Source organism: Anser cygnoides, chromosome 15, assembly GCF_040182565.1.
Source record: "Anser cygnoides isolate HZ-2024a breed goose chromosome 15, Taihu_goose_T2T_genome, whole genome shotgun sequence".
Lineage (NCBI taxonomy): Eukaryota > Metazoa > Chordata > Aves > Anseriformes > Anatidae > Anser > Anser cygnoides.
In genome coordinates, this window is record NC_089887.1 from 1709176 (window position 1) to 1736004 (window position 26829).

Consider the following 26829-nt stretch of genomic DNA (forward strand, 5'->3'; position numbering starts at 1 on the left):
TCACCAGGGTGATATACTGCCAGGAAGCTGACATCTATGAACAGGTAAGGAAGTGAGCTTAAAGTCCAACTGGTTAGAAAGACGACAACCTTAGGAATTCGTCATATAGTTTCTTGTGAAAGTACAGCGAACTAGGAAATAGCAGCAGAAAATCATAATGTATATTTCCAGGTACATGAATCATTTATATCGAACGGCTTTGTTTGTATACAAGAAAAGCATCACTTGCAGAATTTCCCAAGGCACGAATCTCGCTGTTACCAGGAAGGAGCCTGCTGCTGTGCTGGGACACTTCAGTGCCAGGAATGGCAGAGCTGCCGTAGGGCACACGTTTACAAGGGCAGGGATAGGGAGAAAAGTAAAAATTATTTTAAGCAAGTCAATACAGCCTTTCCTCTGATTGATTCCCCTGTGTCACGCTCCATTCTTTGTCTCCTACATCCCAGGCTCTCCGTGGAATTAATTCTTGCATTCTGAGCACAAACACAAGCGAGTCTGGGGTTTTTATTTTGTGTTCTTGAAGAAGAATAAAACTCAAAATCTTCAGCAGGCAGCTTCCACTGCTCTCAGCATCACTGCAAGGAGACTGGCCCGGCTGCTCTCAGTGAATGCCAGGAGAGCTCTGGGCCAGGCTGCAGCACGGGCATGGCCTTCTGCACCTGAACACAATTTGTTTTAGCAAGAAGATGCTACTTGAAGATAGTTTTAAAATGTTGTACATCTCTGGTACCATGCTGTTTTCCATGTGGATTTTGAGGGTCCTTCCTTATCAGAGACTCCCTTTTTTTGCCTCCTAAAACTAACGATCCTTTTGTTACAAGAGCTGTGCTTTTAGAATAGCTTGCACCACGCAGCACAGGGGTACGTGGGGTTCTGTCCTCTTCCTCACCTTTATGCAGCTCTCCCTGACTTACAGGTGATTCCTTTTTCTAGAAGCAGGTCAAAGCAAGTAAGTTTCAACTGGTGGTGGAGGAAGAGATTTTTCTCCGCTAACAATTGCTGTGAGAGTGTACTGAGTTGCTAAGAATTAAACAGTGCTGAAGCAACAGTTGGCCTTCCATACCACTCTTCTCTCTGCCAGGCTGTTAGCTGAGGATTAAATATTGTTTTTCCTGTTTGATGACGGGGAATGGGAACACGAAGATGCTGTCTTCACTTTGAAACAAAGGCAAATTTTTAACTTAGGCTACCAGTGCTGGTAGAAACCCCGAGGAGATAAGGCACTTTGCATATTCTGTTTATCGGTGGCAGTGGGGAATGAGGAAAAGAAAACAGTAGGATGAGCACTTCTGACTAATCTGTGAGGATCACAACGGTCTTGCATGTGAGCAGATTTTATCATAGTCAGTGTGAAATAAGAACAGATTTTGCCGACACAAAACCAGTATTTCTGCCTATTTGCTCTGTTTCCCACTGGCCTTTTGGGTTGGATTCCTGAGGGTTTCCCCAGAGGATGCCCAGGCATGCCGCCCGCCACAGTGCCGAGGTGCAGCCTCCACTGCCCGGTCCCCGCGCGTACACACGCTGTGCTGGCCTCTCACCACAAAAAGCAGTCACCGAACACCTTTTGTCTCTTTGCTCTAGGAAACCATGCAGGAAACTTTCTCTTGCACTGGCATTAAGTTTCATTCTCATCCTTCCTGGAAGTTTTGTTCTTGAATCATGCCCTCGCCCTCTGCATAACCTCAGAAAAACAAGCAACTTTTACAAAGGAACTGTGAAATTGTTGCCCCGGGTGCTTGGTAAACGGTTGGGGGGTGTTTTACAGGCCACCGGGGCACTTCTTGAAAAAAAGCTGCTTTCTCCCCTGGGCTTGGCAGCTGGATCCCACGAGCATTTAAAGGGAAAACCAACCACTAAGCTCTGCTGCTGTCACCCTCCCAGCTGGCAGATGCGAGGTTTGGGGGCTTGCTGTGCTGCAGTTTTTTTTTTACCAGTTGCCTGACTGGGACCCTGCTGCCAGCATACTGGGAGGGAACAGGACCCCAGTGCATGGGGGCAACAATCGAGGTGTCCCCAGCTCCAGCCCGTGGCAGGAGATCAGCCCGGACCAGGGGCTGGCAGTGGTGGAGGAAACCCTGTGGGGAAACAGAAATGGGCTGCGAGGAGAAAGAGCCTTGCGGTGAGGAACAAGCCCAGTCTCAGGGCATCTCAGTCTCCGTAGCAGGAGGAAACTGCTATAGCCTGAAGCAGTTCGCTGGGATCCAAAGGAAAACTCTGCGTATGGGTACCGAAAGCACTGGCACCGAGGAGGGATGTATATTATCTGCAGCTCCCAAAACGCAGCCGGTCTTGGGGATGGAGAAGTGAGGCATTGTGCACAAAGTGCTTCTGAATCGGATTCTGCTGCCCACTGAAAAATCCCTTATTTTGTGCAGCAGCTGCTCAAGTTAGAAGGAAATTAAATACCTTCCTCTAGATTAAATACTGTAAAATCTTTCATCCCAGTCTATGTGAATGTTCAGCGGCTTAGTTTGTTTATGAGGTGAAGGATATTTTTGTCAACTCCGGTGTTTGATTTTTTTTTTCTTTTGATCAGGGCCTGTTTCTCTTTTTAATGGAAGTCTAAAACCTCTTTGTATTCTTAAAATCAGCTTTTAGCAGCTGGCCTTTTCATTAAAGGTGCTGATAGGTTATGTACTGTCGCAGGTGACCTTCAAGAACAGCAAAGGGCAGGTTTTGATCCTGAAGGTGATGCTGGGAGGAGATTAAGGTCTCATGCAGGTGGCTTACCAGGCAAGGGCCCCCCCCTGCCATGCCCATGGCCCAGCGGCTTCGTTTCACTATCCCTGCCTCGCAGCTGCAATATCTCAAGGGTGGCTTCAGGGCTTTTTATCTTTGCCTTTCCCCAGCAAATGTGCAAGAGGTCAGTGAGTCAAACCAGCAGCAGCTCCTCCTGTGCTGGAAGTAAAATGAGAAACGCATGAGTTTGAGTCCCCCGCACCCGCAGCCATGACCAACCCGTGCCTAAATCCTGTACGTGGTAGAGGGTGCTCGTAACATGGCCCTTTCTCTTTTTTTTGTGTGTGTGTGTGTTGGTTGGAAGATCATATGAAACAAAAAGAAAATCACACCCTTAGTGTTTATTTGTCACGGACATTGTACTCGTGGTGGAGGGAAGCTGCTCTTGTGATCAAAATAGGGCAGGGGGAAGCCCAGGAGGCCTGGGGCTTTGTGTGGCTCTGCTGTGCCTTGAAGGCACTGAATGATCTCTGTCTTTTCAGACCAAGGGCTCTCCGGAGCAGGTGCCCTGGTTCAGCACCCCATGCCTGTACCTGGGGCCCGAACCCTTTCTCCTACACAACGCACCCAAAGCAGCTGTGCCGTGGCGGTGGCAATGTTCCCCACCTCTGCAAGGCACACGTGGGTTTCTGGAAGGGGGCTACAAAGCAGGCAGGGACAGACTTTATTACTGAGAAAAACCTGTAATTGTGCTCTGCCTTCTCAAAGCAGGACAGCCCACTCCTAATATATATTTAATAATATTTAATATTAATAATATAATAATATTTAATAAATTAACAGGTAATATATTTACCTGTTAATTTATGATCTCCTTTGTACCCTATAAAATGATTAAAGAAAAAAAGTTAATGCTGTATCTCAAAGTTTGTGTAAATAAATACTGATGAGGTAATCTGAGCACCCAGCAATACTTGGACTCGATACTCTTCTTCCTGGCAGACCGCTCCTAGCCTTCCGTTAATAATTACACACGGACAGGTATCAATCAGCGGCAGGATTATGTGGAGGTAGCAGAAGACACAAAACAAACACGACTTACTGTCAGGGAAATGGCTTTGCTTTTTAAAGTGTGCCCGGAGGTCTGCGACACAGCAGTGGAGTTACTGGCTTCTGACCCGTCCTCCACCCGCCCCACCAGCCACGGCACCAACCTGCGGCGCTTTTCCGGCCGCGGGGCAGTGCTGCTGGTGCTGGTGCTGGTGCTGATGCAGCCCGGCACAGCCCCTCCTGCTCTTCCTCGGATTTAGTCACTCCAGCCTACGTGACACGCTAGGTGCATTTCCTGAGCGGACAGTTTGTTGACATCAGGCTCGGCAATGACAACAAGGCAGCGATACTTCTGCAACAAGTGCAGAGCCCGGAGTGGGGGGATGGCTCCAGAAACACTCGGTTATCCCCGGGTTCTGTCTGACCGCATCCCATCCTCATATCGCTGCTCGATGTCGCAGTGACCTTAGCTTCTGCAGTACGTTTTCTCAAGAACTAGTCACTGAATTTGCAGTAGTTTTGCTCATGCTTTGCTCTGAGACCCCTGCCACCAAGCAGTCTCCTCCCAGAACGCCAGCTCTCCAAACGGTCTGGCTGGATGGTCAGCCCCAGCTGACTGGCAAACCTCCACGTGGTTTCACCTTGCTGTTCTAGCAGTTGGTTGTATTTTCTTGTCTCGCTTCTGCTTTGTAGCCACCCCTTCTGCACGATTTTCCTGAGAACTCTGAAATATAGCAAGGCTTTTGGAATTACCAAGTGTCAAAACCAAGGCTATGTCCTACTCTTCTTCCTTTACTGGCATTTGCAGTGTTTGCAGACATGGAATGAAATGATGCGTGAGCTGCTTCTGCCCAGTTTGCATGCACATAGAGATTTCGCTTCTTCTGAAGACTTCAATTATGTTTTTTTTTTTCCATTCAGGGGAAACATTTTCAAACCTTTATGCTCCTGGAAATACATTGTGGTTTGTGTTTGCTCTGAGACGGGAGACCAACACGCTGTGCTTTGTTTAGAGCCCTGGCTCCAGCTCTTCCTGAGGGCCCCGTGCCAGCACAAGCACACGGAGCGTGGCCCCGTCGAGGCGGCTGCCATGGCAGCGTGGCCATGCTGGCAGGAGGCGGAGGAGCATTTTGCCACCCCCTAGACCGTTGGTTTCCAGACACCAGCATCGTGAAGAAGAAGCTCTCTGGATGCAGTGATTTCCCCCCTCTCCAAAAAAAACCCAGCCAGATTTAACAGCACGTGCTTTAGCTGGTCCCTTTGTGAACAGGGACGGAGGGTCTGATGCTGCTGGGGGTGCTCAGCGCAGCGAGCCCACGCTGTGGCGACTTTTGTGCAGCAGTTCCCGTGTCATTTTGTCAGCCAGGAAGTGCCCCGGGGATGGCACTGGAGGGGCTTTCCCACCTAATGCGGGCATGGCTCTGAAGCGCTCGCTGGATAACATTTCCTTCCCAAAGGAGAACGGGGATCCAGCAGCAATAGATCGAACTGCACTGAGAACACCTTTGTCTGCCGTCCTGCTGTGCAGGAGCAGCCTCACGTATTTTCATTAAATGCAAGCCAAGGCCTTAATCACTGTATTTTCTAGCTGCTCAGAAGTAATCTTGTCTGGCATCCTGTTGGGATTCTGCCTTTTTTTTTTCTTTTGTTTTTTAATAGATGAAAAGTCATCTGCACCTGTTGCTGAGGGTTTTAAGAAGCCCAGTGTAATTGGAAAATGAAAGGGAAGGCCGGGCTGAGCAATTTGGGCTCCAGTAATGATAATGATTCAATTCAGGCTTCATCAAAGAGGGGGAAGGAGGACAGAGAAGGCAGTCTGATCACAAAGATGCCCATCGGCCTGGTTATAACCTGAGGCATGCCTCAGGCCAGCAGTTCAGGGAAAGGACAGCCTTCCCAGGGCTGTAATTACCAGTCACGCCGTGCCTTGGGGCAGCAAGGAGCCAGTTTTTGCCGAAATGAAGCAATTCCTTCTCCTGGCTCTGCTTTTCCCCTGTGCAGGCTGTGCTGCGCAGCACTGGGCAGAGCCGCTTCTGGGTGGACACACAGCTCCGCTCCTCCCCGTGTCGGCCTTTGTGTCTGAGCCACGTCCCAGGAGCTCCCGGGGGTCTCCCAGCTGGGGTTCTCCATCTCCCTGCTCATCACCTTGGGTGGAGGTGGGTGCCCAGGCTTGATGTAGGACAGAGCATGGGGTACTCCGAGCTCAGTCTCCGTTGCGTTTTCACACGTGAAAAGCTCTGGGACATTTCCAGTTACACCTGTGGGGATGTGTTCATCCTTTGCTCTGGCAGCGTTGGCATCAACACCTCCCATTTATTTCTGAGAGCATGCGAATGTTGATAGAGCTACGAGAACTCCTTTTAAAGTCAAGTTCCTTTCACTTATCAAACGGGAATAAACAATAAAGAAGAGAGGATTTTTAACACTGGCACACACATGAAATCACGCCTGATTTCTGCTCTACAGCTGGCCATGTTGGTGAGCAGTTTTGGGGACTGTTACGATTGCAGCCCAAGCTGTTACGGCTGCAGGCAGCTTTGATAGGGATGTTGGTGCAATGGAGCCATAAACACGTCCATCCCTGGAAGTGCTCTTCGCTTCCTGAGCCGCTGCTGCCCCAGGGGATTCCACTGACACCCAGAGATGAACTGCCCGCAAGGCAGGGCTCCTTCCCAGCACTGCTCTACCAAACGTGATAAGATAAGGCTCTTTTCCCCAACCATCTGAACTATGTCCCCGCCAGCTGCTCTCGGTAGTATTTGCTTGTTACAGGCAGGCGCTCAGGTAAAAGGCACGCGGTAGCTTGCAAAATTAGGGAATTTCTCCTCGAGCTGCTGGGCGGAGGAGGAAGCGGGGAAGGCGGCGCACGTGTGTGTGTGCCCTCCCTCGGCCCCAGCGTATTTAAGCTGCTGGAGGCTGTGCCTGGAGCTGTGCCTCTGCCAACCTCCAGCCACCAGCTGCAGGAGAAGCAGGCGTTGGGAAGATGAGCCGGTTCCCAGTGGATGTGAAAGCTGTAGGCTTGATGCAATGCAGAAAGCAGAAGGTATTTTAACCTGTTTTTTTTTCCTTCTTTTTCCTTAAATACTATTTACAAATCAGGAAACTAGAAAGCTTTTTGAGTTATTCTTACAGGAATACATTTGCTCATCTTCCTGCATCATTGGAACTAAAGCATTATTATCTAGGACAGGGGTCTCAGATGTGTTGTTGATGGTCCATCTCATAAGAAAATGATATCATGGACTTGCTCTCTTAATCTTCATAACTTAAGAACTTCTTTCTGGTTTTAACAATAATTACTCATTTGGGACCCTAAAATTAAGGAAATATTTTTGTAGGTCTAGTCCTTAATTTCGTTTTTCAGCTGAGTCTTGCAGCCTGAAACCAGAACTAAACCACAGGTCCTGGCAAATGCTCATTGCTTGAAAGCATCCAATATTGAACATCGTGATAAAAAATGCATTTCTTTTCCCTTTTATTTTTTCAGAAGTACATGATGTTTGTGTCCTGGTCAGATCAAAACAACATTCTCATCTACCGGACATTTGAGGAATTTAAGAGGCTCCACGTAAGTGAACAGCTCCCTGGAAATAATATCCACCTCCTGGGGAGGGAAGGGAGGAGCTCAGCCTTGTGAGCACCGTTATTCACTCCTTTGTTTCACTTCTAGAAAGAGCTGAAGAGAAAATTCCCCATTGAGAGTGGATCACTCAGGAGATCAGACAGGACTATACCCAAGTTTAAAGGTAAGGAGGAAAAATCTTTGATTTTTTTCAAAGATTTTGTGACAAACACGATGGAGCTGCTGGGAACAGCTGTAACTGGTGATGTAGGCTTTAGTCACTGAGTCCGACCTCCCTCTGGGACAGATCAACAGACAGCTCCCGCTGGGGACATGGTACAGCTGGGTTACATCAATGTGCTCGGCTCCATCACTGACTTAAAATAACCTAGAAACATTTTATTTTTTTTGGCAAACAAATGCACTTGGTAAATTAATTTTACATTTTAAGTATTGGCTCAGGATTCCTTGCAACATCTGAACAAAGACAAATTTTAGATATGCAAAAATTCTATCGGGAGGTATTTAAAATAGCAGCGAGGCAGAAGCAGCTGCTGTCTCAGCTACTTAGAGCTCGGTTCCCTGCAGGGGAGGGTGGTAGGTGCGGGCCCGCTGTGCTCAGGCAAAAGGTGCTGCTCTGGAGGCATCCAGATCTGTTATTGTCTTGCATCAACTTTACTTTTTTTTTGTTTTATTATTAATTTAAAGATGCAAATGTGAAGCAGAGGAAGATGAACAAGTTCCTGGAGAGACTGAAATTGCTGGAAACGTACTCCCAGGAACTGCTGAAAACGGATGCTAAGATCTCCCAGAGTGAAGATCTCATTCAGTTTTTCAGGGCACAAACCCAAGACCTAGATCCTTGCTTTCCTGAAGACAGGTACGAAATAATTTTTGTATTTTTTTGTTTGTGTATCTCTTCAAGAAACAGAAATGTTATAGAGTATGGACAGAAGAGAAACATAAGTTAGTTTTTTGGGTAGCAGAACAGGAAAGTTCTACTGAAAGCTTCAATGTGTAGTTTTTGATGCCTAAGCTTTCCTAGCCTCATAAATAGACATGATTTTACTGAAATTAACACTAGACTCAAACTTTCATGGGAGTTTTCAGTAAATGGATATTAAACTTTGCTTTTCAGTGTTGTGATCATGCCTTCAGAAATTGGAGGGGAAAAGAAAAAGCAGGCGCAGCAGCAGCTCTCTATTACACACCCCCAGGCATCTCAGAGCTACAGATGCATCGAAACCTTTGAAACCAAAGACACAAAGAACCAGGCTTTCAAAGTCGCTCAGAAGGAAATTGTTGAAGTGTTACTCAAGGACATGACTGGTATGTTTGATAAGGATCCTTCAGTTTTGGGGATAGATGCTGTGAGATTTCTAGATTGATTTATGGCTTGGCAAATGCTACATCTGTAGCATCGGGCGTGTGGGTGATGTTTGTGCATGCGGGGTGCCCACCTGGATTTAGATGGGAGGAAAGAACAAGTGGTCTGGCCTTTTCTAATCAAGGGAGGCAAAAGTCTGAGCTGAGACCTGGGGCCTTATTTGTGGCCCAAGCAGAAAGCTTTCACAGTTTGCTTTGTGGACCCCAACACACTTGCATGGTGCAAACATGGGTCTAGATGGAGCTCTGCCAGAGTGTCAGCACTGAGCTGGTCTGCAGAACTTCTCTCCTGTCTTACAGCTCTGGCTGCCCCTACATCGGGATTTTATGATCACCTCTTTGCCTCTCGTAGGTTACAAACTCTCTTTCGCTGTTTGCTGCAGGTTGGTGGCTGGTGGAAAACGCAGACAAGCAGTTAGCCTGGTTCCCAGCCTCGTACCTGGAGGAGATCGACGTCCACGAGGACATCCAGGATGCCTTGAGCTCGAACGAGGAGGGTAAGTCTGCTTGTGCCCCCGGGACCCAAGCAGCAGCTCTGGGTTCAGGACCACACCACATTCCTCCTTCAAAAAATGGGCCCTGAAAAGTCTCCCCCGGCCTCGGGTTGTGCTTCCACTCAGCAGGTGGGCGAAGTTCAGGCCCACCTTCCTTGTGCGCTTGCCGCAGCTTTCTCTCCAGAAGGCGCTAACATCCTTCCCCCTCTCTCTCCAGGCAGCCCCTACTTCGTTATGCGGGCCTACGAGTCGCAGAAGGCAGACGAGCTCTCTCTGAACAGCGGGGTGGTCGTGGAGGTGGTCAGGAAGTCCGACAACGGCTGGTGGCTGATCCGGTAAGGAGGCCTCTCCGCGGCTCTCGTTTAGCGCTCCCAAGGCAGCCAGGTGCCCGCTGCAGGTGCTTCTCGCCTGGTAACTCTCCCCCGGCAGTGTGTGAGGAGCCCTCGCTGAGATAAATACCCCGTGGCCATTCCTTACACCCTGCGTGTGGCACTGCCGAGTCCTCCCCTGCTTCCACCCCACGCGCTGCCCCCTGCCCTTGGTCCAAGCTGGGAGAAGAGCCCCTCAGCTCAGTGCTTCTTTCCCCGCTTTCCCCTCAGGTACAACGGGCGGACCGGCTACATGCCCTCCATGTGCCTCCAGCCCTACAAGAACCCTCACCACAGGCTGCAGACCATCATGAACTGCGGCCTCAACATCTCCACGCCCAACCTCTGCTCCTCCCTGCCGGCCCCCCAGCCCCAGGGCAAGGCGAGGGGAGGCAGCGTGGTGCAGGACCACGCTTCCCGGGACCGGAGCGACGAGGACGTGAGCTCTTTGAGAAGCAGATCGAGATCCACGCCGGACCTGGAGTCGGACAGCTCCTCGCTCGGCTCGGGCAGCGGGCTGAGCTGGAAGCCCGACTTGTCTCGGTCTCTGCCCGAGGTGGAGCAGGCCAGGAGCCCCCGCCTGGGGAACACCTCGGCCACGCACAGCAGCAAATCTCCACACCTCACCCACAAGGACAGGAACGATTCTGGCTTTGTGGAGCTCTCTGCCACCGATCTCAGTTGCTCCCTCGCTGACTCAGACACAGCTGCTGGCACCCCCAAGGTGCCCGTGCGCCCCTCGGCCCGCGAGATCCTCCAGAGGTGCAGCACAGTCACAAAGCGAGCCCTGCAGCAGTCCACCCCCCGGCCAGCCCTCCAGGCCTTGTACCCGCTCCCCAACACGTGCTAGCAGGGCCCCGACCCCCGGTGGACCCTTCCCCAGTCCTGCATCAGTGCTGGGGACCACCATGTTTCAAGGACACTGCTAGGTCCCAATGGAGCAGGCTTGCAGCCACTGCTTCACTAGGTTACCACTGGCTCATGCTGCAGCACAGGAGGGCCAGGATCAAGTAGTTTAACTAGGGCATGCCGCTGTTACCAGGAGAGCCACAGCACCTCCTGTGTAACTCAGGTCACTTTGGACTAAGGTAGTTCTCCCTCAGGCATGTATTTATCCTCCAGCACAGTTTGTGAAAATGTCATGATTTTCTTACTTTATTCCCCACAATGTGGCTATGCAGCAGAGTGCTGCAGAGGAATGGAGTGAATCCCATGAAATCCATAGCTAGTTATTTATATTGGGTAGGGATGGGGTGATTCAGCCATGTGAATGTCATTTATCTGAATCCCTTAATTTTTTTTAATTGCATTTTTTACTTTATAGTTAAATGAATTTGGGTAGTGGGGAACTGGCTATCATGTATCTGTGAATGGGCTAGAGCCTCTGAACAACTGAGAGAACAAAACTGAGTTAGAAAGCCTAGGACTTTTGTCTAGATTGCTACCTTTTAATTAGTCTCCCATGTATGATAGTTTTTTGTTTTGATACAAGCAATTTAACCAATGTGTAAGGAGTTGTGTTGTTCTAAGTTTTATATATTTCTTTCTCTGAAATAAAATGCAGATAAAAATCTATGAAGGCTGTGTGGTTTTTATACTCTAAAGACTTTCTTGTTGGGTGATTAAAGTTGCACTCAGCTGCCAGGCAGCAGGCACAGGCGATACAGGACTTGACGAAGGCTGCATATTGTCCAAGCAGAGAGAATATTCAGTGCTTAGACAACACTGATCTACATACACGACCTAGCTGGACTTTGGGATATGATACTACTGGCCATGTTGTATCTCCCAAGTTTGTAGCCTTTAACTTGTACAGACAAACAGCTTGTTCACAGCCAGATTGTCTTATCTCTAAACTAAGCAATCTTAGCATCCAGGCCTCAAAATTCAGGGTGTGAAAATACAAAAGGAAGACATGGCTTGCCTAAGGGAACGGACCCTTAGAAGGGAATGGATCCCTTCCTCTCATTAAGCTCCAAAGAGACTGAACAGTGGACTTGTTTTAAAAATTCAACTTTTAAAAATTTATTATAAAATACAGGAATATTCCAGTTGCCATATCCAGTGGGAAAGCAGTCCAGACGGTCCCCTCAGGAAACAGCAGCTGGTGGTAGCAGGGTCACAAAGTCACATCTTCCTGCTGTGATGCATCGGCCAGCCTCATGTTTTGCCACATGAAGTCAATGAACATGGAGGCTTGCAGTAATCGGCTCAGTCTCTGAAAGTGGCGCTCTGCAAAGGAAGAAAACTGATGGTTGACATCAGAAGATGTAAAGTTCACCAAAAATGGGTACAAAATCTCTCTTCTATTTGGACCAAGGCAGAGAGGGAACATTCACAACACAAGAGACTTCACAGACACACAGATTGTGAAAAGCTTTTTGTCCAGGCTGGTAACAAGAGGCCAGGAAGCACCAATATTCACATAACACCAGGATCCAGAGCACAAACCTGACAGAGCTCAGAGCTCAAAGGAGCAGAGGGCAGCTGAGACTGTACAATGAAATGCTGAGCACATCACCACCACAGGCACCTCCCAACAGCTCCATCTCAGACTAATCCACCCACACCAATCCACCCACTGCCCAAATATCCCCACATCACCACTCACCAGTGTAAGGCAGCAGGGATTCCACAGCAGATTTAATGCCTGAGTATTGCAAAAGGCTGTCTGGTGCTTCATGCTTCAGGAGGGTTTCAATGACAGCTTGAGCCTCATGGCAGTTTCGAGAGTTCGTGTTCCATGTCACCAAGAATGCTAACACTGCCTCTAGGGGAGAAGGACATTTATACACACAGGCTGCGCAGCAGATGCTGAGTTAGAAAGTATCTCTTGCCTCAGAAAAGTTCAGTTCCCACACAGCACTACTAACAAACCTAGAAAGGGCAGAACAACCACACACAGAATGGTTTCTCATCACAGGGACATCTTAAACAAGGGGGTAGTAAGACCAGGCAAGGGCCCCCCCCTCTGGGCAGTGGTAACTGAAGGAAATCAGACTGGGGAGGGACAAAGTCCTGGCATGGCCACTGGCTCAGTGCACTCGTCTCCCAGCTGCAGGATGGGCTCAGGGCATGCAGTAAGAGTGCCAAGTGGCCCTGAAAGCCGGAGACTGATGACTTCAAACAAGCTCAGAGCAGCTGCTGGTAAGCACAAGTAGCACAACAAAGAAGTTGGCCCAGGGCAGCAGTCCTGCTCAAGTGTGGTAGGAGCTCACTGGTAAAAACTGGGTCTAAGGAAAGTCTTCTCCCTTTAATTTCAGTTAAGAAAACAAGCCCCAAATCTGAAAGGTTTTAGCACTAAACTGTGTCACAACAAACCTTTCTGATCCTTCCTCAGCCGAACAATGTTCTCTTCCAAGTGCTTCCTCCCATCACTTTCCTTGAGGATGGCTGCAAAAGAAAGAAATGAAGAATTAGGGAGAGGAAAAAAAATCATTTCAAGAGAAATATCCATGTCTTCCTCCTACACTGAGGATTCTGTTGAAAATAACATCCCTTGTGGCAGTTCCAAACCCATAAGTTTCAACATGATCTCATCCCTTCCAAAGTGCACCCATGGGCTAAGAGCAGGGAGACTATTTGTCATCAGCTCTGATTTCACTTAGGAAAACGGGAGCGATAAGAGAAGGGTAAAAATAGAGGCTTTCAGACAATTTTACTTCATTAACTTTATTTTACTATGTAAAGACTTCAGACTATAGTCTGTCTACCTGGAAGAGATGCTCTGGAAAGCAGAGAGGGCAGAAAAACACCTTCAGAGTGTAACATGAACTCACCTTTAATGACTGTCAACACTGTGTGTGGGCGATCCAGAGAGATTGCCAACCCTAGTGCTTTGAGGTATCTTTTCTCATGAAGCAGATTAGAAAGCTCTTGCTCTCTGAAAAACAGATCAAGAGAGTGAAACATATTTGGTTGGTGGAACAAAATCTTGTACAGAAAATAATAGATTTGGTAATAACGGTGTGCAGAGGTTTAATGCCAAGTGAATACCACTTGGCAGTGAACGCCTCAGTGCCCTCATTGTGCAGATAATTGCCTTGGCACATTCAATGGCTCCCTGAACTAGTTGGTGCTAGCTGAAGCATGAGGGAATGAAAGTAGGTTTCAGCAGTTTGATGTGACTTATCTTAGTATATAAACACAAAACTAATCCATTATCAGGCTGACAATATTACAGCAAGGATTTGCTTTAACTAAAGATAAACCACAAAGTAGAAGACTACCATGCCTTGACAACATCTAAATAGCTAAGTGACATATACTTCAGAGTAGTTGGACCTGGATGGCTCTAGATGTGCAGTTTCACTGGACAGAACTCGCCTTTCACAGCCCACTACTGCCCAGGATCAACTTACTTCATAATCTGCTCCTCCTGTTTAGCTTGTGCTTCTTCCTGTTCAATTTCAGTGACATCCTATAACAAACCAAAACATGACCATCAAATCTTGCTTTAATACAGATAATTTTTTATTCAGCCAACAGGTGAACAGAAGATCAGTTTCTGCAGTAAGATCTCCAGGTCAAATAATTTATGCGTTAAATCCGGCAACTCACAATTGCCCTCCAAGCCCCCCTTAGAACTAGCACTAGGCAGGCCACTTACAGCCCATCTCCTGTTCCTTTTATAACATTAGCTACAAAAATTCAGTGTGGTCAAAAAAACAACCCAAACACACACAAACCCAAAAAAAAAAATATGCCTTACTGATGCAATTTCAAGTTGAAAAAAATAAGGAGAGCATGTGTCGTGTTGTGATGAGGAACAACCACCGGGATCCTCATCTCTGCAACTGCGTTCTGATCACTAACCCAGAGAGGGAAACAGAGAAACTCTGCACCGTACCTTCCACAGTGTGATGGAGGAGTCACTGGATGCTGTCACAACCATGTCATCTTGCTTATTAGAGTGAAGACCCCAGATTTTATCTTCATGACCATCTAATGTTTTCACACACTCATTTGTTTTAATTGTCCAGAGTTTTAAGAGACCATCAGAACCACTTTTGGAAGAGAAAAACAACAAACTTAACTCAGAGAATCACGGGATAGATCCATTCTTGCTCTGCCCCACCTGAAATACTGGATGAACTCATCCCATTCCAATGCCTGTCAAGCAGGAGCAGAATTAACCAGAAATCTTGAGAGAGCTTAAGAATTCCCTTCTGCTCCCAGTACAACTAGCATCCCCTCAGGTGGCTCCATCATGGAAAGCCCTATTACCTACATTTCCTCACACTCTCTCATGGTATTCCCAGTCCCTTACATTTCAGCCTTTCAGTAAGAAAGGGTGATTCAAGAGAAGATGCATTCTTTCCTGCTACTAGCTGGAGAAACCCTTTGCAGGTACCAGTAACTGTTTAGCTCTGGCTGGTCTAGCCTCAAAGGCAGCAGGGCGAAATGCACCCTTAGCTCTGCCCTGTGGCATATATCACTAACCCACCAGTGTCAATGTTTGCTGCTACCAGCTAAGAGATTTGTTCTCTGATGAGTTTTGGCATCTTTCTCTACGATTCTGATGTAAGCACTTACCTGCTGAGCAGCTGTGTTCCTCGGCTTACAAAAATGACTTTCAGTACAGACGCATCATGACCTTCAAAGGTCTGGAAAACAGAAAGGAAGCTCAGAAGTGTTAGAGCTGTTGCTAGGCCTTCAGAGAATCTTCTTTCAAGAGAATATTTACTCCCAAAGCCCAGGTAGGTAAATTCCAGAAAGCAGCTTCTCCCTCAGGACTTTCTCTTAGTGCAGACTGAAGGGGCAATAGGAAATGACTGGCAGAAATAGCATTTCTTCAAACAAGCTGCTTGCTTGGACTTGTTGCCCAAGTTCAATTGCAAATGGTGTGAACACAGACCAAATGATTTAGCCATCTTCCAAAAGGCTAACATGCTTTAAGTGGCAGAACATGGTACAGAATTAGCAACTGCCTTCTCACTGTTTTAGTGAGCCAGAAAAATAGTTCTTGTATGAAGACTGGGCCTGAAATTTAAGCCTGATTTTTTTTCATTCATGGCCACAGCTGTGTCAGGCAAAGGCAACTTTTTTTCAATTACCTGAATGTTTTTCCCCTGCAATGAACCACACCAATCACTGGATAGCTAGAAAAGATCACCTTTTGCCCTGGAGTTTTGCATGCAGCTCATACATCCAATACCCTGGAGAATAAAGCTAGACCTAGCTAAATTTCACCTGCACTAACACTTTTTGTAGGCAGCCTTAATCAATTCATTACCAATCAATTCATATCAATACATTACCTTTAAACAACTGAAGTCCTGAAGACCCCAGAGCTTTAGGGTCCCATCTGCTGAAGAGGTGGCCAGGATCTGATCCACTGGGGAGAACTGTACGCACCAGATTCCACGCTTATGTCCAGTGAAGACACCCAGCAAAGAGCAATCTGAACAAGACCACAGCTTGGCCAGCCGATCCTGTGAGCCTGTGGCAACGAGCTTGTCATTCGGAGAAACTGCCACACTGTTTATGTCCTAGAAAAGTCACAAATACAGAGAGCACAAAGCAGTTTAAGCCTTTGCTTTTGCTGTGAGATAGCCTTTAAATGTAAGGTACAAAACAGGAGAGGATTTAAGTACTAAAAATACGCTCTCACGAGGTGGAGCTTTACCTTGTCATGACCCCTCTCAGTCACTTCTGCATGAAGGGTTTCTGGACTGGAGATCAAGGCTGCTTTTGCTTTGGAAGTGAGAGATTCTGGGATATTCCAGACCTTTATCGTGCAGTCCTGGCTGCTGGTCACTACGAAGCTTTCTTTCATTCTGAAAGGGAAAAAAGTGAAAAAGTGTCAACTGTGAGAAAGCAAAACAGTGGCTTCCCCTGCACCAGAAAAGGGCCTTCTCCTCCCCCCCCCATTGGAATTTATCCACATTGTCACACTGCTGTCATGCTAAACAGAGTGCTTTAATGGCTTCCAAACTGTCTTTCATTTTACTCATCACTGGGATAGCCCCCAGCAACTCAGGCATTAGCCAAGAGCACTGCTAGCTCTCTTCATTTATACATTAAGGTATATTGCATCTTTTGAACAAGCAAGTTGGGTTTCCAGACCATTAGGCAGAATGAAGAAAGGAGAAAGGCTGATAAAACAGATTTGCTACTTAAGCAAACACCTTCATAGACATTCCCTCCATTCCCCAACCCTTCTCTCTAAATCAGTTGAGCTTTATTTGGCAACTTATGCAGCTGCTGCTCTTTAAGGCAAACAAGTAGACTGACAAAGAAATGCAAGCTTCGCAACTTATGGATAGACTAACATGCATTCAAAAAAATTCTTCCTTCAAACTCAGAGCACCATGACAAGTTGGAATCAAAAACGACAAACAACATTGCTCAGAGGCAGACATTCGCCAAAACATTCACTCAGGATTAGCAAAGTAGCCATGCCTCATGTTTGCAAAGGTAAATCTTTGTCCAGTTTTTATTACCTTGAGCAAGAGACAGCGCCTACCCCATGTGCGTGACCCAGTCCTTGGGCCACACAGATCACCCTTCTGTCTTTGTTCATCCGCCACACCCGAATGCTTTTGTCCTGTAAAGGTAGAGGACATAAGTGATCGGTCTTCCACACGTTTACCACATAAATAAGCCTGGCTATTCGCTGCTTTTTAAGCTTGAACATTTGCCTGCATTCATCAGAGCAGGGGAGCAATGTTAAAAACAAATCGTAGAAGAACCTTGCATTTTGGGGGTATAGCAGTCAAGAACTGCATCTTACCAAAAGCCATTTCTGGAGCACTATAAAATCACTAACAATGAAGAAAAAGGTTTACGCACCTTAGCACAGCTTACAAACATCAGGCCTTTTCTGAAGACATCCAAAGCAAGAATCGTTTCTAAACAGAGGAAGAAAAAACAGCTGGATGCAAAGGAATACTGAAATCAGACAACAGAAATGCATGAATTAGTACGGAGTCCAACGCTTACTGACTTGGGACAGGTTTTAGAGACTCAGGAACACATCCACACATTATTAGCAACTGCCTGCTTACGGCATTGGTCTGAGTCTGCCACTTGCAGCCACAAAATGGCATTCAGAGCTAGCACTCCCATACCTAAATATTTAACTCCATTTTTAATTGCTCTCACTGCTAGTGAGAGGGACTGAACTGACAAACCCGGAAAAACAAAACTAGCATTTGGAAAATCGGGACTGCATAAATTACTTTTTTCACACAACTCAAAATACTGTGATGCTGCCCCAGACAAAGCTCAAGCACTCCACTCTCCACATAAGAGTTGTGACTGAAGCTGGATAAAGAAATACCTTTGCATCTTCCACCCACCCACATCAGAGCTGACCACGCACCTGTGTGACCATAGAGGATCTGGCAGTGTGATGTTGCCAGTTCAAACACTTTCAGCTGAGGGCTGTTGGTAGCCACAACGATGTGAGAATCACCAGGCCCAAGGAACTTCACATCCAGAACCTCATCGTTGTAACCTGCAAGCTGAGTACAGCAGAACAGGAACAGTTTAACAAGGAGAAGCCAACTGGTTAGAGAAGTACCCAGCAAAGCTGCATTCCTGTTACCTTTCACTTAATACTGAATGCAAAAAATCTTGTTAATCTGGAACAGACAGGATTTCTGGCTAGGTCTATTCTGCTTTCCTTTTGCCTGCATTTCTGTGCAATCTCTCTCCAAACAACCCCAACTGGCTTTCTGGCTTGTAACCAAGGTACAGGTCAAGAACAGGAAGGAGAAGAGGAACTCCTGGACTAAGCTTTCACCAGAAGCAGAGGTGATCCTAAAATACAGATAAAGGAAGAGGAAAGGGCATGCTGAAGGTTGTTACCTGCTTCCTGAGCTGAAGAGTCTGAGCATCATATAAAACAATATTGTGCTCCACAGACACGGTGACAACCTCGTTTCTCTCGGGCACAAGCATGCACTGGGTCAGACTGTGCTTGCTGGCCTCTTCCTTCGACTCCACAGGCTCAAAGGGCACAGGCTGGGTATATACACAAGCAGCTGTGGCAACTTCCCAAATTTTCAAGACACCTAACACAAACAAGTTTTCTGTCAGAGCCACTACTGTAGACCAATTGAAGTGGCATGTAGGGACCACAAGGCTTTCCTTCAGTTCAAACCAAACTTTTTTTGCTGTTTGAAAACATGCACAGTCAAAACTCCACAGCAGGCCTGATTGGTTCTGCTCATCCATGACTGTCAGATAGCTCAGGAGAAGGCTCTGCTCTGGATCCCCCATGAGTTCATCCCGAGACTTCTGCCACACAAATTATAACGCACATCCCAGGAATAACAGTCCTTTCTCAGCCTCTAAATCCAGCAGTAACACACCAAAACACTTACCTTTACTGCCAGCCGTGAGGAAGTGCAGCCCTTGTTTCTTCACACCCAGTTGAGAGAAGTCTCCTTTTTCAGGTAACAAGACAGCAGCTTCCACACTCTGCATGGATTGGCCAAACATCAGCTGAGCAGAAGGGACTGGCATCCCATTTTAGCAGACAGCTGAGTAACAGTCCACCAGTGCTAACAAGCACCCACACCACACTCTGCTGCCTATGAAAAGCACTGAAACCATGACTACAAACAACAAAGAACCTCAAAGGAATTAAAAAAATGGACTTTACCTCATAGATAGGGACAGTTCTTTTACTTTCTCTTGTTTCCAGGTTCCACACCATGCAGATTTTATCACGGCCAGAACTGCAAGTTGAAAAGAGCAGTTTCAGTGCTAAAACCATTCAACTCAGGCTCTGAATTCAGATTTAGAATCATAGGAGTTGGACTCGACGATCCTTATGGGTCCCTTCCAACTTGGGATATTCTATGATTCTAAGAGTTCAACACCTCTCTGAAGAGACCCATAACAAAAGAAGGCACCAGCCTAACTACAGCAGCACAGCATGCTGCCCTAAACAGAGGTGCTAAAACCCTCAGTCAGCTCCTTGCACTGTCAAGCTGAGATTGAATGCTTTCTAGCAGTCCTTCACCCCACAGGACAAACTTCCCAGACCTCAACGCAAGCACCCAGTTTGTCAGGGGCAGGGTAAACAGGAGAGAAAAGCTAAGCCTCTGTAGACCTGTACCTAATGAGCGTGTTCCCATCTGCAGCAAACGCCAGGGAGGTAACGGCACTGAAGTGGCCATCCAACACAGCGACACATTTGCTGGAATTCAGGTCCCATATGCGGATTTTGTAGTCCATCGAGGAGGAGAGGAGTTGCAGACGGGAGATATCAGGGTGGAACTCAACGAGGCTAGAGGGAAGGAGATAAATCTGAATGAGACAGGAATATAATGCCTGGCACCCCCCCAGCATTAGCCCAACATTTCAATGAACTTTTATGTTCTACACCACAAATTTGACAGATCAATTGAGCTGAACTTACACTATGGCTTTCTTTGCAAGACTTCATTCCTCTTCCACCCACCTGGAAAATTTATAACTGGTTTTTGCCAGTCTTATATGTTCTTGAACTACATCAGCAAGCACAGATATTTCACTTAAATCCCAAGACTTCCTGAACAAATCATTTCCTCCCTGGGCTAAAGTCAATTATAGTCCTGCTCCTTCACAAAGTATTTCAAAAGTCAGGAAACAGAACCTGAATCCAAACAATCCTTTACATTCCATTAACTCAAGGCATTTCACACCAGTCTCAGCATCCAAGCAGCATCCAGACATGTACTCACTGTACAACTCCTGACGATCCTTTCAGGTTGTGTGTGCAGTACTGTTTGATCATATCCCAGATCTTAATGGTGCTGTCACATCCACCTTGGAGAAGAACGAAGGACAGAAACACAAGAGGCCTAACATACCAGTGACTATAAGATTTCATGGGTTGCAAAGGCAGCAAAAGAAAAATGAACCCAGTAACAGCCACCCACACCAAGAGAACTTCAAGGAGCACCTTACAGTTCCAGAGAGCTGGGAAAAACCTGACTACTCGCAGACAAGAATCTTGAAATACAGTTAATAAGTTAGAGTTTGTGCCTGTACCCCTCCATCTCCAGAGTCCCAGGTGTACACTGGGATAACTATGCCAAACTGACTCATAGGTCCCAGATATTTATGCGCACTTTACTACGTGTATTTTAGAACACTGGAAAAATTCTTATTAGTTCATCATCACCTCACTTCTATGTACGCATAACTAATTCTGGTTTTATCTGGATTCAGGAGATCACTACCACCTCAGACTGCAACAAGCTGGTGCAGTTTATTCAGAAGCACCACTCAGTACCATTCCCATTGTGGGAGAGTGAAGCAGGATCTTACCTGAGGCTAACAACGTTGAAGTAGAATCAAAGGCCATGCTAGCAACAGGTGCTACATGCACTGCTTTCCACGTGCGCACGCACTTGTTCTCTCGCCAATTCCACTGCTTCAGCAGCAGGGCTCGGCTGCCTGTCACAAGAATCTGTGCAGAAACAAGACAAAAGAAAGCAAAATCAACAATTAGACTTTTGTTTCTTTCAGTGCACACATACACAAAAAGTCATCTCTCAAAATCATATCTCAAAATTAATTCACAAGACTATGTCTAACACCATAGGATAATAGAATAAACATTGGATTTTTTAACATACGCGCACAAAATCATCTTCTAGGCTGACAAGCAATAGAAACAGCAGTAATTCTCTCCCAGAGCCTCTGACCTTCAGTGCTTAAGTGCATGGATGCATGAAAGAAGCCAAAAATAACTCTGGATTTAATTGAAACGTCAATTATTACAGTCCCTGTGTATAGACAGATTAGATTAAAATACATTCCTGTTATCCCTGGATTTGACCTTTGCTCCAAAAAGCCATCAGACAGCAATGGTTGCTATGTCTGACTTGAACACAGAAGAGGTGAGACCACAGAGAGATCTCTGGAAGCACGGCATACCCCCAAGCAGAACAGCCTTCAGTCTTCACCAGCTTTGTCAGGACGCCCAAGAGAGGTTAACACAAAGCAAACAGCCTGAGACATACCTCATCGTCAGGGCTAAGAGCAAACGAGGTGATATCCTCTTGGTCATCCTTTAGGAACGAAAGGAAGAGTCACAGTTAGGCTGTTGGTGCCGTGTCAGTGCTCTCCCTTCCCTGCAGCTGCTGCCAGGGGGATCACGCCCAGCAACCCCCAGCCGCAGAGACAGACCCTGCACAACCCCGCCACGCTCCCGGTTCCCAGCCCCGTCCCCAGAGCTTCAGAGCAGTGTCCCGGGGACCCCGCCACGACCTCACCTGCTCGAGGCTGTGGAGCCGAGCCCCCGTCCCCAGGTCGATGACGTTGAGCCAGGTGCCGCAGGGGCAGAACATGGCGGTACCATCGCGGCTGACCTGGGGGCGAGAGAGGGAGCGGGGAGCAGGGCTGCCCCGGGGGGGGGGGGGGGGCAGCAAGGCCCCGGCGGCGGGGGACGGCCCACCCTTACCTGCACGCGGCCGCCGGTGTAGAAGGGCTCCATCCTCCTGGACACGGCGTAGCTGGAAGGGAAAAGGGAGAGAAAGAGAGGGCCGTGGGGCCGGGCCGTCACGGCGAGGCCCCGCGCCAGGCCCCGCGCCCGCCCGCCGCTCACTTGCTCTTGAAGCGCAGGGGCCCGGCCGCCGCCATGCTGCCGGCCTTCCTCGTGCCGCCCGCCGGAAAGCGTCACTTCCGGCGCGTGGCGGAGACGTACTGAGGGCAAAGGAAGCCGGGAACGCCATGGCGGCTACGGGCGGTGCGGCCCCGCCGGACAGAGCGGCTTCAAAACGCCCGACGCGGCCCCGCAACGTTCCCGGCGTCCCACCTCCTCCCCCCAGAGAGCCACCCGGGCTGTTTGGGCTACGCAAAGTACAAATACGAGGACTTCAGTATGAACTCGAGCAGTTAAATCTTTATTGAAAACACAGAACTCCAGAAGTACGCGTATATCGCTGAGGATTCCTCAGTAACTCCAAAGCGTTCCAGGTTTAAGTGTGCATCATGCTCTCCATGATGCAATTACCCATCTTCTAAGCACCATCTACAAGAAAAACATCAATAAAATTTAAAAACTCCACCGAAGTTAGAGATAAGGACGCTACTACACTACTGCTAGCAGCTTTCCCTCACGAAGGAGCAGAGGGCACCGTGCAGCAGGTACAGATCAGCCCCCCTAGAAACGCGGGGTGCCTAGGGCTGTGTCACCGCGCCTGCAGGCACAACCAGCCCCCAGCGGTTCTCGTAGCGCTGCTTGTAGGAACATGGGTTTCACTCCCCACACATCATCGCCGTGGGCAATAAGCTTAATGCTCCCCATGCTGTCGGCACAGTTACCTCACCAGGGCCACAGGAGAGCAGAGGTGACTTTCAGACCGTGCCAGGCACCCCCAGACCCAGGCGCACCCTCCCAGCCCCTCACCGATAAACCCCACCACGGCCACCCAACACCAACACGAACGTAACAACCCCAGGCCACACTTAAAACCTCCAGAAACCCAAAAACAAAAGAAGCAAGACAGAACCCCACCGCTCGCTCCACGCACAAAACCTCCCACCCCACCTCACCTCTCCCCTCATACTGAGCGCCCCCCCCACGTGCGCGCCTTTTATACCACGCGCTCCCGGCGCATGCGCACGGCCGCCTGCGGCCCGTCCCCCCCCGCCCCCGGCGGCGCGTCCAGCATTCAGCGCGCGGGGCCGGCGGGGCGGGAGGAGCTCTCGCGAGACCTGACTGGGTATAAATAGCGGGCGGCGCCGCACCGCGGCCTTCTATTCTGAGATCACGTAAGGCAGCTGTTATGGCGGCGGGCGGCCTGGCGGCGGGGCGGTGTCCGCTCCATCCGCCGCCATCGGGGCCGCCGCTGGCTCGCGGGCAGCCGTACTTGGCCGATCGGGTGCCGGCCCGGCCCCGTCGCCTCGCCGCGCCGCCATTTCTCCTGGGGCGGTGGTGCTGGGGCTGAGATGCCTCTCTCTTGTGTTGTAGCAAATGGCGGACGACGCCGGTGCTGCGGGAGGGCCAGGAGCCGCCCGAGGGGGCTTCCGCGGAGGCTTCGGGACCGGGCTGCGGGGCCGCGGGCGCGGCCGAGGTAGAGGCCGAGGCAGAGGCCGTGGAGCCCGCGGAGGCAAGGCGGAGGATAAGGAAGTAAGGCCGGGAAGGGGACTGCGGGGGGCTGGCCTGGGGGCAACGGCAGGGCTGGAGTCTGCGGGCACGGCCCCCAGCCGGTGTGAGGGGACCCCCTGGTGTCCTCCTGAGGGATGGGGCACGGGGCGCTGGCTCCGGGGGCGGCTGGTGAGCCGTTGTTGTTGCTTTCCTCCGTAGTGGATTCCTGTCACCAAACTTGGTCGCCTGGTCAAGGATATGAAGATCAAGTCTCTTGAGGAGATCTATCTCTTCTCGCTTCCCATCAAGGTAAGGCTTTGTGAATGCTGGTGAGCAGTAGAATCTTAATCTCGGCTCTGTAGTTCAGTTCAGGTTTATAAAGCTGTTGTTAAGTGTGCTCATTTAAGGTGCAAATCACTAGACGTTGTAGACTGAACTTATTTATTGCGAGGAGTAGCAAAATCTGCGTTGCCTTTTGTATTGTGTGCAGATGGTAGCACCCTAGTCAAATAATTCTGATAGCTGAAATTTTATTTTTCCATCACTAAACTATATTATTGGACTGTCTGGCAAGGTAGGATAAGCTAATACCTACAAAGCTTTGTGTATTTAAGTATTTATTGGCTAAATTGTGCTTATGTAGTTGACTTTAGTTTGTAGGAGCCTTGCTGGTTGCATGTAGGTCTGGTTGAAAAGTGTGGCTTTGTGCGGTGGGTTAAACGATTGAATCTTGCAGGAGTCAGAGATCATTGATTTCTTCCTGGGGTCTTCTCTGAAAGATGAGGTTTTGAAGATCATGCCTGTGCAGAAACAGACTCGTGCTGGTCAGCGTACAAGGTTTAAGGTAACCTTTTCTGTTGTATTTTTTAATCAAAAACTTAGTTTTGGTTGTTGCTTTTTGGGTGTTCTATTGATAAATGAGTCTGGATGCTTTGATATTCTTCTGTAGTATGTAATATTATGTGACCGTAAATTTTAAGGTTATTATATTAATTTTAAAACTATATTAATGTCTTTAAATGTTACATTGTGACAGCCCTAGCACGAAATCCAGTTGCACACCTGCTGTGATGTTGGGCTTTTGGGGGTTGTGGTAGGTGAAGAGTTCCTCCCTGTGGACAGGGAACGCTCCTTGAAAGCTGCTGGCATTTTGATGACTGTGGCTGTAGCAGGAGTCTAAATCCCATTTTTTGTTTCTGATCTGTAGGACAAATTTTAAGGGGGAAAAATAGGCTTAAAACGTATGAACTTTAAGTTTTGGGAGTTGTTTTAAAATGTGCGCATTTGCATGAGCCGTGACTTAACTGCTGAGCACGCACCTGGGGTTAGCTTTGGTCAGACCCTGATGGATTGTGGTCTGAGAGAAGGTTCCCGCACAGCCACCACTGACAACTTTTCTTCAACTGCAGGCTTTTGTCGCTATTGGAGACTACAATGGCCACGTTGGTCTTGGTGTGAAATGTTCTAAAGAAGTTGCCACTGCTATTCGTGGGGCCATCATTTTGGCTAAATTATCCATCGTACCGGTACGACGAGGCTATTGGGGGAACAAGATCGGCAAGCCCCACACTGTGCCTTGCAAGGTAAGAACAACTTGTATGTCGTCTCAGTGCTGCGTGCTGTGCTGTGTGTTGTGAGTTGTAACTGGGTGTGTTTGCGTAGGTTACTGGTCGGTGTGGATCTGTCCTGGTGCGGCTGATCCCAGCCCCCCGTGGCACAGGAATCGTGTCTGCCCCTGTTCCCAAGAAGCTGCTGATGATGGCTGGTATTGATGACTGTTATACCTCTGCCAGGGGCTGTACCGCCACACTGGGCAACTTCGGTAAGTGCTAGGCTGCTGCTTTATGGGTTAGATGTGTACGTATTGCCATTTTTCTGTTGATGACAGAAAAATAATTTCTGTAGTATTTTTTAAGCCTGTTGAATCAAAAGCCTCTAGCATTCCTGTGCTTCTAGCATTCAAGCAGGAATGCAGCCTTCTGCTGGTGCTTTCTGAAATGCAGGCTACTTGTTTATTCTTACTGTAGCTGATCCTGTAGTTCTACGAAGTTAATTATAAAATGCTATGTGTATTGTTGTAAAAAAAAAAAAAAAAAAAAAATCTCCCAATCTGCGCGGTTGCACTTGGTTGAAGTAGTGTAATTGTCGTAAATGGAGAGAGAAAGAAACTTGAATTTGGAATGTATAACAGAGGGACTCTGTTATGGTCTCCCTGTTCCTTCTGAAATTCTACACTTCTGGAGCTGCATAGGTGGGTGCAGGGGAGCTGTTTGCCCTAACTGATGTGCGCTGTTTGCCTTCTGTCAATAGCCAAAGCCACCTTTGATGCCATCTCCAAGACCTACAGTTACCTGACTCCTGACCTCTGGAAAGAGACTGTGTTCACCAAGTCTCCTTACCAGGTAAGAGTACAGAATTTCTGCGGGCCAGGCACTGGAATGTGTTGCCCAGATTAGAGTCCATTGCTTGGAGATACCAGAACTTGACGGGATGTGGTCATGGGCAGCCTGCTCCAGTTGACCCTGCTTGATGGGGGGTTTGAGTAGATAATTTCCAGAGCCTCTCTAGGTCCCTTCCAGCCTCAGCAATTCTGTGAACCAGCCTTACGCAACTGTACCTGTGGGCCTCCTGCTGCTGAATGCAGTTACCAGCCCTGTAGCGGAGGTGCAGTCCCTCTCTTCCCTGACTTGTTCTCCTGCCTGAAATCCCCAGGCGGCCGGACCTCAGCCTGAGGTGTTACTCAGCACTTCAAAAATAAGCTGTATCTGAACACCCCCTCCTGCCCAATGCATACACCTCGTTGAAAAGGGATGCAGTATTGAAAATGCTGTGATGATGGTTTACAAAAATTAACCTTTTTTTTTCTTTTTGCAGGAGTTCACTGATCATCTGGCGAAGACCCACACCAGAGTCTCAGTGCAGAGAACCCAGGCAGCTGCTGTGGCAACTACTTAAGTGGTTTTTGTACAAGACAATAAAATGATCAGTGGACAAGAAATTGATTGGTTTGATTGAATGCTTGGTGCGTTGGGCATGTGGATTAAATTTATGCTGGGGATTTGAGTAGGCTTAAGTCTGTGGACTGGAATCAAAACATCTGTTGAATGAAATTGAATGTTACATTACACTAATCCTTGTTAATCATGTATTAATCCTAAATAGGGTCTAGAACCAGCTCTGAAGATGAAGGAATGTAACAGGCCTTTATACTGTCCTACAGCACAATTTTCACTCTGAGGGAGGTCCCTACGA

The 26829-nt window shown here is 48.1% G+C and overlaps 3 protein-coding genes and 1 non-coding gene across 4 annotated transcripts; 2 read left to right on the forward strand and 2 right to left on the reverse strand.

The window, feature by feature from the left end:
- The first annotated feature begins 6566 nt into the window (after positions 1–6566).
- Positions 6567–11229, forward strand: NOXO1 (NADPH oxidase organizer 1). The gene is made up of 8 exons (XM_013174976.3): positions 6567–6775; positions 7220–7300; positions 7403–7478; positions 8003–8174; positions 8433–8623; positions 9064–9177; positions 9392–9509; positions 9774–11229. Exons 1-8 carry the CDS (start codon positions 6716–6718, stop codon positions 10390–10392), a joined length of 1431 nt encoding a protein of 476 aa, XP_013030430.3. The 5' UTR covers positions 6567–6715; the 3' UTR covers positions 10393–11229.
- A 310-nt stretch (positions 11230–11539) lies between these two features.
- TBL3 (transducin beta like 3) lies at positions 11540–22220 on the reverse strand. Its single transcript, XM_048064812.2, has 22 exons — positions 22093–22220; positions 21949–22000; positions 21761–21856; positions 21509–21556; positions 20811–20952; positions 20222–20306; positions 19615–19785; positions 19156–19231; positions 18875–18971; positions 18357–18562; positions 17869–18010; positions 17337–17395; positions 16988–17091; positions 16171–16321; positions 15803–16033; positions 15078–15148; positions 14392–14548; positions 13904–13962; positions 13322–13425; positions 12864–12935; positions 12154–12312; positions 11540–11774 (listed from the first exon to the last, which is right to left on the reverse strand). Exons 1-22 carry the CDS (start codon positions 22125–22127, stop codon positions 11662–11664), a joined length of 2430 nt encoding a protein of 809 aa, XP_047920769.2. The 5' UTR covers positions 22128–22220; the 3' UTR covers positions 11540–11661.
- Positions 22221–22726: 506 nt separating this feature from the next.
- Positions 22727–22853, reverse strand: LOC125183301 (small nucleolar RNA ACA64). The gene has a single exon (XR_007165097.2). It is a non-coding gene; the product is annotated as a small nucleolar RNA ACA64 (small nucleolar RNA).
- A 558-nt stretch (positions 22854–23411) lies between these two features.
- RPS2 (ribosomal protein S2) lies at positions 23412–26575 on the forward strand. The gene is made up of 7 exons (XM_013174975.3): positions 23412–23619; positions 23797–23886; positions 24314–24421; positions 24987–25160; positions 25240–25399; positions 25888–25979; positions 26452–26575. The coding sequence occupies exons 1-7, from the start codon at positions 23464–23466 to the stop codon at positions 26530–26532; spliced, it is 861 nt and encodes a 286-aa protein (XP_013030429.2). The 5' UTR covers positions 23412–23463; the 3' UTR covers positions 26533–26575.
- The last annotated feature ends 254 nt before the right edge of the window (positions 26576–26829 follow it).

Coding starts and splice junctions, on each gene's coding strand:
- NOXO1 (XM_013174976.3), top strand. CDS start 6,716: ATGAGCCGGTTCCCAGTGGATGTGAAAGCTGTAGGCTTGATGCAATGC. Junction 7,301..7,402: donor AGGAATTTAAGAGGCTCCAC/GTAAGTGAACAG, acceptor TTTCACTTCTAG/AAAGAGCTGAAGAGAAAATT. Junction 8,175..8,432: donor CCTTGCTTTCCTGAAGACAG/GTACGAAATAAT, acceptor TTTGCTTTTCAG/TGTTGTGATCATGCCTTCAG.
- TBL3 (XM_048064812.2), bottom strand. CDS start 22,127: ATGGCGGCGGCCGGGCCCCTGCGCTTCAAGAGCAA. Junction 18,972..19,155: donor GAACTGTCCCTATCTATGAG/GTAAAGTCCATT, acceptor CAATCCATGCAG/AGTGTGGAAGCTGCTGTCTT. Junction 13,426..13,903: donor CAGGAGGAGCAGATTATGAA/GTAAGTTGATCC, acceptor TCTGTTTTTCAG/AGAGCAAGAGCTTTCTAATC.
- RPS2 (XM_013174975.3), top strand. CDS start 23,464: ATGGCGGACGACGCCGGTGCTGCGGGAGGGCCAGGAGCCGCCCGAGGG. Junction 25,161..25,239: donor CCCACACTGTGCCTTGCAAG/GTAAGAACAACT, acceptor GTGTTTGCGTAG/GTTACTGGTCGGTGTGGATC. Junction 25,400..25,887: donor CGCCACACTGGGCAACTTCG/GTAAGTGCTAGG, acceptor TTCTGTCAATAG/CCAAAGCCACCTTTGATGCC.